The sequence below is a fragment of the Capra hircus genome, chromosome 3 (genome assembly GCF_001704415.2).
Source record: "Capra hircus breed San Clemente chromosome 3, ASM170441v1, whole genome shotgun sequence".
Lineage (NCBI taxonomy): Eukaryota > Metazoa > Chordata > Mammalia > Artiodactyla > Bovidae > Capra > Capra hircus.
In genome coordinates, this window is record NC_030810.1 from 64521300 (window position 1) to 64536299 (window position 15000).

Sequence of the window (15000 nt, forward strand, 5' to 3'; positions counted from 1 at the left end):
GAAGGAGTCCATTGAAATTGTAGTGTGGCAGTGATGATTACATACCCGCCTCCGCCCTCCACACCATGGGAAACACACACCTATTTGTCTCTTTCCCCCTTTAGCTGGCTCTAGTTTCTTGCATTTGGGCTTGTTCTTTTCTAGAATCATGTCGAAGGAAGGAAAACACCAAGCCATAAGTGGCTCCCTGTACTTGACAGATAACCTGCTTAAAAACAGTTTACAAACTTGTGACCGCAAAAGACTTAATTTGTACTTGTTTTCAGTGGGTTTGCTTTTCCCTTGCAGTGTTTTACATGCTCTACCTGCCGGAATCGCCTGGTCCCGGGAGATCGGTTTCACTACATCAATGGCAGTTTATTTTGTGAACATGATAGACCTACAGCTCTCATCAATGGCCATTTGAATTCACTTCAGAGCAATCCACTACTGCCAGACCAGAAGGTGAATACCTCGCAGTTACTAATAAGCTCTATTAGAGCAAGCTGGAAGGTTCAACCTAAGTCCATCTAGTGAGGGAGTTTCATCGGTGGTTGTGTTTTTGCGTGTCCTTTTAAAGAAATGTAGGCTACTCATACATGTTCAGAAATAGAAGAGTTGATTGATTAAATTGTGAATGTTCTGTGGTTAAAAAAAATCCTGATTTAGTCACAACTGTAGCTTTACCAATGTTGAACGTGTTATCTCATGCAGAGTCAGGCAAAATGTAAAACTTCCCTATAACCAGTTCTTTATCACACTAGACAATTTTGAGATTCAGAAATACCAGGTGACTAGGTTATTGTGGGGGAAAGATTAGAACATTTATGGTAAGAAGAGGGAATAAATGTCTTTGTCGTGAAAAAATGATTTCTTCATTAGTAATAGCAACTCGGATACCTGCCTTCCACACCCAGTTTACAGTGCTTTGAATTTTAGAGGAGCAGTTTTATGAAACGTTCTGGAATTCCAAGGAAGAGCATTTTTGTTGATTCACAGTCCTATATGATTTAAATAAGTTACAACTTTTTTAAAGTTCTACCTCTTGCTGATCACTTTGGGCCATAGATAGCTCCCATTATTAAAGATTATGTGTTTTGATTCTTCTCCACAGCTGGAGAGTTTTGGGACCAGAGTTAGAAATAAGGAAGTTATACAGATGTACGAATCTCATAATATTAGACGATACTTCAGAGGGAAAATCGGGTGTTCAACAGTTGTCCAGCACCTCCAGTACTGGGTAGTTTTAGATCTATTTTAATCTCCTTAATAAGTCCTATAGCTATGCAAGTGAGTGCATTTTGATAACTGCTGTGCCTAATTTGTAACAATTACTGTCAACCTTCAGTTAAGAGACTGTTCATTCCACACTGGCCCAGAAAAGAGTGAAATGTATGACTTGTGCGCATAATTTTATTCACATCATATTTCATACTGATTATGTATTGATGACATTGATTCATTTACTCTTTACAGCGCCACTTGCATGGATATTAAATCTTATTGACCACAGATGAATTTTAATTTCAGATTGGTGATAGATTTTTCCATCAGCTCTGATAGTATGTTTGACTTTTTCATCATTAACCCAGGCAATCACACAGCACTGAGTTATTGCATTGAAACAAAAAGTGCACACTTCACTTGGTAATTCTTTATGGATTTACAATAGGAACTTCATTAATGTCTGTTGTGGGGATCACAAAAAAACAACATTTATCTGCAAATAGGAATTTAGCAAGCTTCAAAAATCTCAGGAAAAAAATATTAGGCTTCTTTGTCTTCCGTAATACATTTTCTTAATGTTGTTTATAGGGAAAATGACTAATATTTGAAAACTATTTAAAGTTATACCGCCATATTTTAATACTTACTTTTATCATTTTCTCTTATTCAAGTTTATGGAGTGATTTTAAATGTATTTTCCATTGCATTATTAGGTAAAGGTTAATTGCATCAAAGTATGTATAGTTTTCCTTATTTAGTTTACTAATATGGGAAGCTACATAGAATACTACTGTAAGAATGAAAGTCTAATTTTTTATTGCAAATTAATCAGTCACCATCAATGAGCCATTTCAAGCTTCTTTAAGAAGTGCCAATGCATATAAATATTTACAGATTTTTATGCTTTCAGCTGTAATTAAGTGAATCTATAGGGCACAGTTGAGGACAATAATGGGTAAGAAACATCTTGAGTTATCATTTCAGTTTGGAGGCAAAGCCATTGGTAGTTATACTTGGTAGCCCCCTTGCCAAAAAAAGAAGTACAAGAATAAAACCTACCACCTCCGATGTAAAGTCGTAGTTTTCTACAGATTACATCTTAAGTTTGTTGCTGGTGTTATACCATTTCTTTCCCTGATTTAGCAAGGCATAAAAAATGATAGAGTTACCAATGTGCATGATGAAAATTGAAGGATATAGAGACAAGGTGGAAAATGTTGCCAGACTGAACAGCGCTGAATACAGGACCCAGCATTGTTAGCCTGGGACTAAGTGCACAGATGTGTAATAAGTATAAGCATGGTCTCACAGTACCATCTTACTGAGCATAAGATGACGAAAGTTGGGAGGTGTTAGGAGGAAAACTGGAAAGAAAATCTGGTTTACGTGTTTACAGCATTGCATGTATTGTGCCTGTCATATAAGTCCATACCTTTTGCAGGGTGGGAGAGGTAGGACGTTGATTTTGGAATACAAGATGTATTAGGCAATGAATAAGAGACTGTCAGTGTGTATTTTCTTAATGTTGGAAGCCAAAAGGAGACAGGTGGCCTTCAAAAATTAATAGCTCTTAAAAAGCATAAGGAAATATAACTTAAGGATGTGTTCTTATGAAACACTGGTGAGAAGCTGTGTTTTGGGGTTGATGTTAATTAAGAACATATCCCCATTGGCCTAAATGTCTCACATTTTTGCCCTTGGTGTTAGGCTCACCATGAGCCGGGTCAATTCACAAGGCAATTTTTGTAAATAAAGGTTTGGGATAAGCTGAACATGTCCAGAGAGACATTAACAAGAAGGCACGGGGGAAGAGATAATGAAAACACTGCCTGGTGGAACATAAACTACTTTTTGGACCTAGAGAAGGCTTTAAAATGATTTTTCCTAAACCCTCTGGCACTTCTTATCTGGAGGAGATGGGATGGGGAGAAATGACAGATAGCTCCATTTTATTATTTTCTTCTCTCTAGTTCTCCATATTTTTGGTAGGGAAAATTGGACATTAATTTTGGCCATTTTCCTTCTGTTCGCAGAACCAATTACGTTTTTAGTGCATGATGCATAATAAATATACCCAGGCATCCTCTGGCTGAAAAGTAATGAGTTGATTATTTGTACATCCCTTCTTTAAAGGCAGCTAATTGTATGGAAAGTTATAGGCCCCGTCATCTGCCCCCTTTCAACTTTTATCCTCCTGAAATTTGCTCCTGGTGTCTAGGATGTATAGTTTAGTTGTTCTGCGTCATTGGCTTTTATATATTCTGAGAAAAAATGATTTTGAGCTTATAAGTCATAGAGTCTTTTGACTAAAATCTCAGACCACTAGTGTTCCAGGATCTACAAAATCTTACAGCCTGTTTTGTCTAAAGGAGACTTGGCTCCCCTCCGGAGAATAATGTCTTGTAGAGAGCTATGTACATAGAATCAAGAATTGTGGCAGTGGCAATTTTTTTGTTTGTTTTGTTTGTGATAAATTTTGCCTGCTCTGGAATTCTTTCCTGCATTCAGGAGTGATTGTTCCATCCAGAATAGTGTTTTTCAGTAAAATAAGAGATCACATCTCCTTGGTTGGAAGAAAATTTCGTGAGAGTTCTAGTTTGCATACCACTTCACAATTCACCCGTAGTAGTTATATAATTGGTGTCGTGTGTGTGTGTGTGTGTGTGTGTCCATCGTAGAGGACATTTGATGCTCATTTATTAAATATGCTTGCTGGCTGCTGCTGCAGCTTTGTTCTGGACAGACAAATTACCTTTCTCACACTGAGCCTCTACTCTGGGGAATTAAGCCTCTACCACTTTAATTAGCTTGGAAGTAGGGGGTTGCAGCTCCTAATAGACTTCAGGCTTTTAGTAAGTTAGGGAAAGGGTGAACCGAGAACTTCCTGGGAAGCTCAAAATGTCATTTAAAAACCATAAAAACCTAATATATATTATTTCATTGCAGTAATTGCAAACAGATTGTATTTGACGACTGTGTGGAGTATCATTTCTAACTTAAACATTAAAGTTAGACTTCCATGGAACTACTTCTATAATTGAGCACGTCATGAACACATTATATAAGTTTGATTCATATATTTACAATATTTATGTAATATTAAGTGGCATAGCAGATAGGAAATAGGGAAGAGTAGCATCTGAATATTTTTTTGTGTGTATGTGCACACATGCGTATACACACATACCTATAGGTGGAGAAGGATATGGTGAATAAACATCACGTGGGGATATTAAAATAGTAATGATAATTGACAATATTTGTTTAGCTTTTATTAAGTGCCAGGCTCTGCTGAATGTACTCCCCATATATTACGTAATCCTTACTACAGTCTTATTATCCCCACTTGAAGGATGAGGAAACCGAGACCTAGACACATAAGTAACTTGCGAAAGGTTACACAGTTGTAAATATTAACACAAAACTTCTTGGAGAGAAGGGACCTGCCTTTAAGATCCAAGTACAAGGCAAGATGTTATAATTCATTCTTTTCAAAAAGAAACTTGCTTTTACAGAGTTCAGTAATTCACTGTAGAACTTTACATCAGAAACTTTCCAGTAGTCCATTTATTGTCTCATTTTCTCCACTAGTAAAAGTGTAGAAAATGTTATGCTATAGTTCTTCACTGCTGGGGTAAGTAGCGTAGAAAGCCTCTATCAAGTCACAGTTGGGAGGTAATCCAATAAAAGAAGATTAGTGAATGTAGGGAAGACAAAAGCAGTCATGTTTGAGTTTAATATCTCTCAAATTTAGCATTTTAGCTAAGATGCCCGTTTTTATTTCTTGCAGGTCTGCTAAAAGGTCAGAGTAATGCAGAATGCGTGCCTTCATCTCAGATCTCGTTCATCACAGGTGGATCCCATGTGTCTTCAGTAGACAAGTCACCTTTGTAGCTAGCACCAGTGCCAGCTCCATGCCATTGCACCTTCTTTGGTCTTGATTGCTCTTCCCGCATTTATGGGTGTATTAAAATGACTGAATATGAACATTAAGGACTCCGTGAACCTGGGCTAATGGGAGACTGTAGAGAAAATGAAAAAAGATCCACCGGAGGACATCTTTGGGGGGGGAGGGAGCTTGGGAGGAGGGAAATGACTAATGAAGCTAATTAAAAGAAGCGTTCAAATCTGCTTTCTACCCTCATTAACAATTAGCAGGGCACTGGCCAGAGTTTGTACCCTGTGTTTTACCTTAACAACATTCTGTTTGCTCTTTGTATATTTAAGTGTTGTAAGGAAATGTGTTTCAATCAAAACTGAACATGAGATAAAGGAAAGAGATGTGGCTTTTGTGATATTCTATCACAGACACTTTTATTGTATCTCTGTAAAATACATTGTATGTATGCATGTAAGTGTTTTTGTCCTACTGTTGCTACTCCCATGGCAAAGACAAAAAAAAGAATGAAAAAAAGGAAAAAAAATGGAAAAAAAAAATCAGGCTCATAGCAGCTACTGTGTAGAAATTCCCCCCTACTTCTAATTTGCTGAATGAAGAAAAAATCTTTTATTTGTGATATTTTCAGAGACATTTGCTCTAGTATGGTGTATTTAAATAATAAAAACTTAAAAGAAAAAATATTCAATGGAGTTTGGGTTTAAAAACTGCTTTTACTTTTTTCTGTTTTGGAAAATTTTAGTGTTTTTGTTCTATACCAAGTTCACTTTAAAAAAACTTAGGGGGTCAAAGGAGGTGGTGCGAATGTTTTATTTAGCTCTGAGCCAATAAGGTATTCTTCAAATTACTTCACTATGCCATTTTTGGCAGGGGTACAAAGCCATGTTTCTAAAGGAGTCCTTTTTATAAGTTCAGAATATTCTGTTAACGGCACGTCATTACACTTCTATATCACAGTGAATCTTTTGTGTTTATACATATCCATTTATTTGATTCTTCAACTATTTCATTTCTTCTTTTTCCTCAATAGGAAAGCCTTGGGTATTGATGGAAAGCATGTTAAAAAATGTGGCATAACCATCTTGTTCTCTTACCAAGTTTATAGCTTTTGAAGGAAATAGCAGTTCTAAAGCATACCTGTACAGATTTTGAAGTTCCATTAGTTGTGAGGAACCCTAAGCTCTTAGGGTCGTCTTTGATGGGTGAGGCCTCCATTTTCTGCTGAGCTTTTAGCCTCATGTGGTCTGCCGTATGATTTGTTTATTTTGTTTTGTTCTTACACTCCTGTACTGACTCTGCCTTTCCATATGTTTGGGGGAGGATTTGGATTTCATTTAGTAGTACTCTTGGCGATATTTGGTTCTCCAGTTCTAGGCAGCGGAATCTCCCTACATGCGCCTGCATTGCCCGCAGATTTGTCCTGCAGAAAAACGTTTAGCCAAGGATTCAGTGGACTCAGGGCGGGTGCTGGAAGGAGGAGCAATCTGAAAGGCTGCTCTGCGAGGTTGTTGGATGTGAGCAGAACCCAACTGCAGCTGCTTTCACAGGTTAATAAAGCCAGATGTGTTCACATTGATACTTTTAAGTTTTATTTTCTCTTATTCCAAAGAAAAGCTCCCATACAGACCTACCTTGTCTCTGAGAATAGGAATCGGTTCTGTAGAGGTCAGGCTCACCACATCTCAGCTAGCTGTCAGCTTCCCTTTGGGACTTGCTCTCAGAGATTCCAGACCAAGAGGAAAAAAAATCAGTTTTCTAGCTGAAGATCTCCTATAAACCTGTGGGAGAATTTAAAGGCAAAGTTAAAGTGAATAGTTTATTAGAACTTTATAAAACATGCAGAAAAAAAGTTACATAAACAATACCTGTTAGAGTTGGATCCTTGGGGAATTTCTAGGAACTAGTTCTGGTTCTTTTTTTTTCTTTACGATAACTTTAAGGGACTATGAACTGAACGCTTCAGGATAGAAAAGGAAAAATGTGTTCATGAGAATGCAAGCATCTTCTCTCATTCTTTTTGGCATGAGCACTCATGTCCCATATAATGTAGAAATTCAAAGGAGATAGTTAATAACTTTTAGTCAGTAATACAGCTGTGGCATTCAGTGATGTGGAGGGCTAAGGTCATTAAAGACTTTAAATGAGCTATTATATGGCTGGTTCCTCAAGCACTGCTGCGTATTTAATAACGAGCTTCTAAAAGCATTTCTTAAGTTGCAGACCTATAAGATTACAAATGTCACTCATGTTAGTATAATCCACATGCAAGTGATGAAGCCTTCTCTTTGATGTGCTAAATTGGAGAAGGACTAATGGAGCTATGAATATACAATAGAACATATTTAAGTAGTAGTCTTGCTTTAGGTAAAACACTTCCTTGAAACCAGAGGCATTTCAAACAATAAAACTGGTCTCTAATGGGGATGCTCTGTGGATAGAAAGCTACTGAAAACACTCAGGTTTATTCTGATGTGAGCAGTGATCGTATTCCTCTCCCAACCCCGACATTGCTGGGGAAAAAAAAAGAAAACCCATTTGCTTGTTCACCTTTCATCGCTGCATTTGATATTAGTGAGATGTACTCTGTTATTTTGAAAGGACTTATTTAATATTAGCCATGTCATAGAGCAAGATGGCCCTAGTCCTTAACAAGCCAGTGCAATTAAAAATAAAAGCAAATGTGACTTAGCCCAGCTGAACTCCTGATTTAAAAAAAAGTTTATGATACATATAAATGTCTCAGTAATCCAAATTGTCAATCTTGCTAATGAAACAATTTTGTAAGATTGTCCTCTGAAAGAGTTTAATGTTTTTTTACCTATCTGTCTAGTTAGATTTTCACAGCCCGAAAGGCAGAACAGCCTGAATGAAGCTTTTCCAAACCAAATCGTTTGCCACAAGAAACTATTTCCAGCTCTTCATGACTTATTAGGAAATAGTTTAACACAGACTGTAGTGTCTTATAAAATATGAAATGAGAAAACTGTCACTGAAATGAAGCTTGTGAAATTGTCATCCTCTTAATATTTATTCTTTTGCCCTGATTAGCACTGATATTTGAAAACTAATAACCTAAAATGAAGCTCTTAAATGGCTTGAATGTGAATATAATAAGGTTCTAATGTGCACTACTATTTATATAAAATATTTCTTAGGGCCAATAAAATAATAGTAAATCCAAGATCTGTCTATCAAAACACTATAGTGAAGGGTTTCCAGGTAGCCTCAATAATTGTAAATTGAGAAGATGTCCAAAGCCTCTTCCACCCAGGAATTCTATCCTGGGTGCTTGTATCCTGTGCCTTGGTTGCAGAGGCTGTTGGAACGAAGATCATTTACAAGTTGATGTTACTTGTCGCTTTTCACAGTCTCACCTATTGTCAATTCAGCCAAGTCACAGAAATGCTTATTGCAGTTAAATAGCAATTTGTTTCCATGAAACTGCAATTAAAGTATTACAGAGCAGCCATTTTAGATTGGCAAGGCTCTGAATGCATGTTAAACAGCCAGCGATTCCCACTTGCAAAGTCTGGGATCTGACTAGCGGATCCCAGTGTCACACATGCCCCCATGTTGGGTATTTAGTTAAGACGCGTCTGCAGCCCTCTGCTCACTCTGAACACACTGAGAGCTATGGCGTGTCAGTGCTGATTTGGGGAAGGTGAACTTGCAACTTACCTCAAGTGAATACTGTTTTCAGTTGTACAAGAAGCACTTTCTGCTAGTAGATATGTACATGTTTCCGAGAGGGAAGGCTTTCACGTTCAGATTGATTCTGTCAAGAATGGACTGTAACTCGGAAGCCTGAAGCCAATAATGGACTACAGGTCCTGACACGTTACAGCTGTGTCAACAGGGCCGTTCTCGCTCCTAAATCACAGCTAATAAAGCCGAGGATGAAAATCAACTGATTCTGTTATAAGTTCTTTGAATGACACTAGAAAGTTGTTTAATGACTCTGTTAGAAGGGACAAGCCTGAGTGGAGCTTCCTATATACCTATTTTAATTGTTTCTCTCCCCTTTGAAACAGAACCGGAAAACTTTCATGGTTGTTTGCATCACCACCCCCGGATCAAAACCTGCAGGGGAAAGAGAGGCTCTAAACTGAATTCTTGAAAAGTTCAGGATTTGTTGAGTGAGGAAGGTGAAGTGCAAAAGTTTTATGGAAAATGCAAAACCTTGATGTAAGATCCTGAGAGAGGAAAGGCTTTCAGAGGTGGTGTTTTAAAATGCAACTAGCAGTGCATTCTAACCAGCTTGGAAAGCATCATTAGCTATGAGAACAGGGGGCATTGTGCCTTCCTTCAGCCTGGAAAGTTCTACCTTGAACCAAAAGGTTTATGATCTCCACTTAAAACGGTTCTCATGTGCAGTTCTCATCTATTTGTAGGGCTTTACCTGTGTTGTTTGAGCTGTAATTTTTTAAGTGAGAGGAAAACATTAAAAGTGTTTCTTCCTAAATTAATTTTTCATTGTTGGAGAATTGAATGTTTTTAGGAACTGAAAAGAGTAAATCTGAAGACAAACTGAATTTACAGATGAGGATTAATTATGAGAAGATGATTAATTATGAAAACTGGAAAGGAAATTGCTTGCTTGGGCTATGAATGTATGTCTTTTTCTTTATTTAAATATGGTTAGTTAGAGATGGGTGTGTCTTCAAGTCTTCATATCCTTCTAAGGCCTCTGATTAATTTCTGTCCTCAGTTACGGTACTTACACTTTCCATCACCCTTACATCTTTAAATATACTGTTTAATATAATGACTTTATCTTGGAGTTGTGCAATGCTCTGTAAATGTATCTATATGTCAACATTGACTGTTAGCAAGTTCTTACACGTGTTACTTCGGTCCTTTCACTAATCATCTTGATTACTGGCTCAGTTATACAGATGTGATCCTGAAGTTTGAGGGAGGTGACTTATGAAAGCAGGACCAGTTCTACAGTTAGGGGAATGGGTGCTTTCTTTGGGTGCAACTTTCACGTAATCAAGACAATGCTTTAATGCAATATTTAAAAAAATAAAGTTAATGCAAAAACAACCGTGATGAACAAAATAATCACAATTTCCGATAAAGGCAGGATCAGTATTACTTACCATTCCTTTTCCTCAGGCTCCTAACATTGCTGGGCACTGTTATTAATGTTCAAAGTGCCCGAACTGCTAGTGCCCTGGCATTTTGGTATAGTTGCCTTACAAATTGTGAGACAGCAACAATGATATACTTTATTCTATGAGCTATAACAATTTTTTTTCTTCCCTTTGAAAGCTAAAGTATTGCATTTTATCTTTATCCAACTTGGAATTGCTGACTCATTTATTTTTTTTTTTAAATATAAATTTATTTATTTTAATTGGAGGTTAATTACTTTACAGTATTGTATTGGTTTTGCCATACATTAACATGAATCTGCCACAGGTATACATGTGTTCCCCATTAACTGCATATTTTAGCCTTGCTCTAAAAGAAATTTCTCTTGAATTTTGACAAGCTCAATAACTTCATGGTGAATAATAAAGTATAATTGATAACAACTATGACTACAAGTTGTTGCTGAGGAAAAAGAGGGAGACTTCAGGAATCCTATTAGTCCAGAAGGCAAAATGGATAACTAACTATATCCCATACAAAGAAGTAGTAAATGGTATGTTTAAAATGTCTGAATGAGCTGTGGCTTGGGCCTGCAGTTCATATTTGTGGCAAATAAAAGACCAATGAATCCAATTATGTAAAAGTAACATATACATATGTAAGTATAAAAGAGGTAATACAATAGTTTTTATAGAAAATTTTTACATGTTCTAGCATGATGCGAAAAGCAGATGTACCAGGAAAGAAGTAATATTTGTATTTATTCTTTTAAGATAGAGCACTGAAGTATTCCAATGGAACATATTATACCTTTAATCACATCCAAATATGATTCTGAGCTGATTTTGAAAATTTTGTTGGCTGTACTTCCTATTTCCCCATTAATTGCTAGAATCCAAAAAGATATTAAGATTTGTAAATAAATTGCTGTAACACACCGTTAAATCCAAGCTGTGCTTATTGGTAAAGGAAAAATAGTTAAGAACAGTTTCTACTCAATTTAATAAAACATAATTTTGATGTTGATATAAAGGTTAGGCAAAAAGGGCTTATTTTTGGCCTAGATTCTTGATTGTAGTGGATTTTGGAGCCAAAGTACCTGTTCTCAAAGCCTATAATGTCTATGTTATTTCATGGAATATCTCAGCCCAATGACTCTTTGCAGGTGATCTTTTAATCTTTTATTCTGCTGTGTGCAAAATGAGACTTCAGTTACCCAATATGTGTTTTTTCCAGTCTGAAGACTAAATTACTCTTCTCATTGGATATGGATGGATATACATCCATCCTCTTTAAATTATAAGGACCTGAAAAAATATGCATCAATGAATGTGCTATAGATTAAAAACTAGAGTATCAAGTGTAAAGAATGAGATACTTGTGTGTTATGTGTATATTATGCCCTCAGCTCATAAAATCAGTAAGTGAAGTCTGGCCACATCACCGAAGGGTAGGCAGAATTTGCGCTAAGTAGTGAGCGAAGCTGCAGGATCCATGTGCTCAACTACTTAGTTATACTACTCTATAGCTTGACTGAAAACCATTCTAACATTCAAGTTTTTTGGTCAGTGCTGCGTTACTGGCGCAAGCAGGAGCCTGAATGGTGTTTATCAGCTCTTTTTTTTTTCAGGCAGGGGTGGGAATAGATGTTTATGGAATTTATAATAGATAAAATATTTTCTCTCTAGATTCTAGGCTCTGGAGAAATTTCTCTCATGAGAGAGAGGGAGTAGGGAGGATGGAAGGAATAATTACCCAAATAAATTGCTCTTTGAGAGAGGATTAATGGGCTGGATGGAGTCTCTCACTGCAGATTGGGAAGAAGACTGTAGGGGCTTCTCAAATGCCTTCTCCAGACACCCCGTGGATGTGGCTTTCTTTGTCTGATTTCACCACTGTCCTCAGGAGGCTCTGCCCTCAGCCACACAAGATGCTGTCACTGTGCATCCTGAAAGTCCAGCCATGCTTTTGTGGGCTGCAGGCCCGTGCAAGGCTGTGACATCAGGAGGTTTCAGACATTAGCAGCGTTGGCAGTTTTTAAAAGTTGATATGATAAAACATTTGGTGATACTTTCACAGGTGTGTCAGGGAGAGCTGAGGTGAAATGAAGATTGCAACAGAAGAAAGGCAGATTCCAAAGTTCTTGATGAAATTTGGGGTACCACTGGGGCAAGAAACACTGCTTCTGGTTTGTTAAAGCTACAGCCTCTGGAAACCTAATCCTTCCCTTCTCTGAGAATGGAGTGGGAGCAGCAGGGGGCCGGAAGAGATGGAGGGGACAGGTTTGAGTTTTCTGATTTGTTACTGAGTGAATCAGGCGGATAAACAGGCTTGATTTTCAAAGGACAGGCAATCCTAAATGGATTTCTGACACTGAGGCTTTTAACTAGGTCTTTCTTCTTGGGGGTGAGTGTAATTCACAAAACTCCATCCGTTACCTCATGCTGTAAGCAATTGTTTTTTACCCTCTAAGTAGTAAAACATGTTTTAAAATTAAAAAGAAGGGGGGAAAAAGATTCTGGCTGACTTTGGCGCTCTCAGAAGCCAGACTGTCTTTGCAGCGGGCCAAGTGAAGGTGTAGCTGTAATATTTTTCTCCCTAAGTTGTGTTTTATATTTTTTTAGCCCAGAATTTGATTTCTAACAGGCCCACCAAAGGATTCTGCCCCTGGAAACTCCTTGTTTTGTATGCAGATGGCATGCTAATGAACTCATTACTGTGCATTTTATCCAGCTCTGGACAGATTTGTGACATTATTTTTCAAAACAAAATGGGGTTAGGCAGTTGGTTGGTTGGGCCTGGTGAGAATTGGGTGACTAAGTTAAAAAAAAATATTTTCCAAAACACTACCAACTTGCTCAGGGTTGCTGCTAAACATTCTGTTAATATAAAACTACCCTTACCAATCCGCCCCCCTCTGCCGACCCCGTAACTCCCCCTAGAAAAGACTCTTTGGTTTCCCCATATTCCTAAAGACATATACAACTGTGTGCCTTCCAATTTTATTCTAAGACTGTGTAATTCTGGATTTTCTTTTTGATTCCTTAAGTATCCTTGGGTATCTTGTGTATCTATATATCTTTTAGCTTAGGTTTCTGCACCAACCTCGGGAGAGAGAGTACTCACTGTTGTCTTAAGGGGAATGCTTTGAAAATTAATGATGGAGTATTTACCTAGTATTCTGTGCTCTGTGATTTTTAGGACAGGATGAACGTACTCATGCCTCCTCGCCCTCCCCTTTTATTTTAAAGCGTGTAATAAAGCATGTATTGCACTGTCATGTGAAATAAGCACCAAACCGGGAGGCAGGAAACACTTAGAATTTAATTCTAGTCATGAAGGGAAATCAAATGGAACCTATAATTAAATTTGTCTTTTCAATCAAATATTAGCCATAGGCTAATCATTTAATCTCACTACCTCATTTTGCCCATCTGTTAAATAGGAATTTGCTAATAACAGATATATTTGCCCATGCGTTAGATGAGTCATTAGAAGGTAAAAGGGCTTTATATTCTGAGGATGGTACTCTTGGATTGTAACCATTGAAACAATGGAAAAAATAATCACTTCTTGGATATACGAATTAGTTATAAGGTCTTCAATTTACTTTGAAAATTATTGTAGCCAACTCTTGCCTGCCTTCTGTAGTGGAGGGGCCTTGTGATGTAGATTAATTAAAAAATAATGGGTAACACCCAAATAATTTGGTTTTGGTTTAGAATGTAAATGTAATTTTTTTCATTAAAAAAACATTTTTGAGCAGTTTTAGGTTCACAGAAAAATTGAGAAGAAGGTACAGAGATATCTCATCTTCCCTCTGCCCCAACACAATCACAGGCTCTCCCATTATCAACATCCCCCACCAAAGTGGTACATTCATTACAACTGATGAACCTACACTTTCTGACGTGTCACAATCACCCAGAGCCCACAGTTTACATTAGGGTTCACTCTCGGTGTTGTAAAGCCTATGGGTTTGGACAAATGTATAATAACATGTATCCACCATTATAGTACCATAAAGAGTATTTTCGCCACAATTTAAATCCTCCGTGCTCTGCCTATTCATCCTTACCCCACCCTACACACTCTGACAATGACTGATGTCTTTACTGTGTCTGTAGTTTTGCCTTTTCCAGAATGTCATATAATTGGAATCATATAGTATATAGTCTTTTCAGATTGGCTTCTTTCACTTAGTAACATGCATTTAAGGTTCCTCCATGTCTTTTCATGACCCAATAGCTCATTTCAATTTAACACTGAATAATATCCCATTGTCTGGGTGTATTACAGTTTATTTATCCATTCACCTACTGAAGGACATCTTCGTTGTTTCCAAGTTTTGGCAATTATGAATAAAGCTGCTATAATCCATCGTGTGCAGGTTTTTGTGTGGAAATGTTTTCAATTATGTAATTTTGGGAAGCAAGGTGATCATGCTTTTGTTAAGCAAATGTTACACAAAATTTGTAATTCCGTAAACTCAGACCAAATGGTGGTAGCTCAGGAAAAAAGATGAACATTTATTAAGGAATCATATGGGCCATGCATCATTTTCATATTTTCATTTACCCCCCCAGTATTCAATATTCAACCTCAGGAATATGTTACTACTCTACATTTGCAATTGAGGGAACAGGGACTTAGAGCATTTGGATAAGGTGCTCAAGATCACACAGCTAGAGTCATTTGAAAAAGGTGAATCTGACCCCAGAGCCCTCTCAGTAGGCCCCTATGGCCTCCTGTAGGAGAAAGCATGTTAGGATTAAAGCTTTACCACAGCTAATCCCCTG

General features: G+C 37.4%; 1 protein-coding gene across 2 annotated transcripts in view; it reads left to right on the forward strand.

Moving 5' to 3' along the window:
* Positions 1-5787, forward strand: part of LMO4 (LIM domain only 4) — a 17082-nt gene extending 11295 nt beyond the window's left edge. For both annotated transcript variants that reach the window (XM_018045699.1, XM_018045700.1), the window contains exons 4-5: positions 289-444; positions 4997-5787. In XM_018045699.1, coding sequence (XP_017901188.1) covers positions 289-444; positions 4997-5005 — 165 coding nt within the window. In that variant the 3' untranslated portion in view covers positions 5006-5787. The remainder of the gene's footprint in view (positions 1-288; positions 445-4996) is intronic.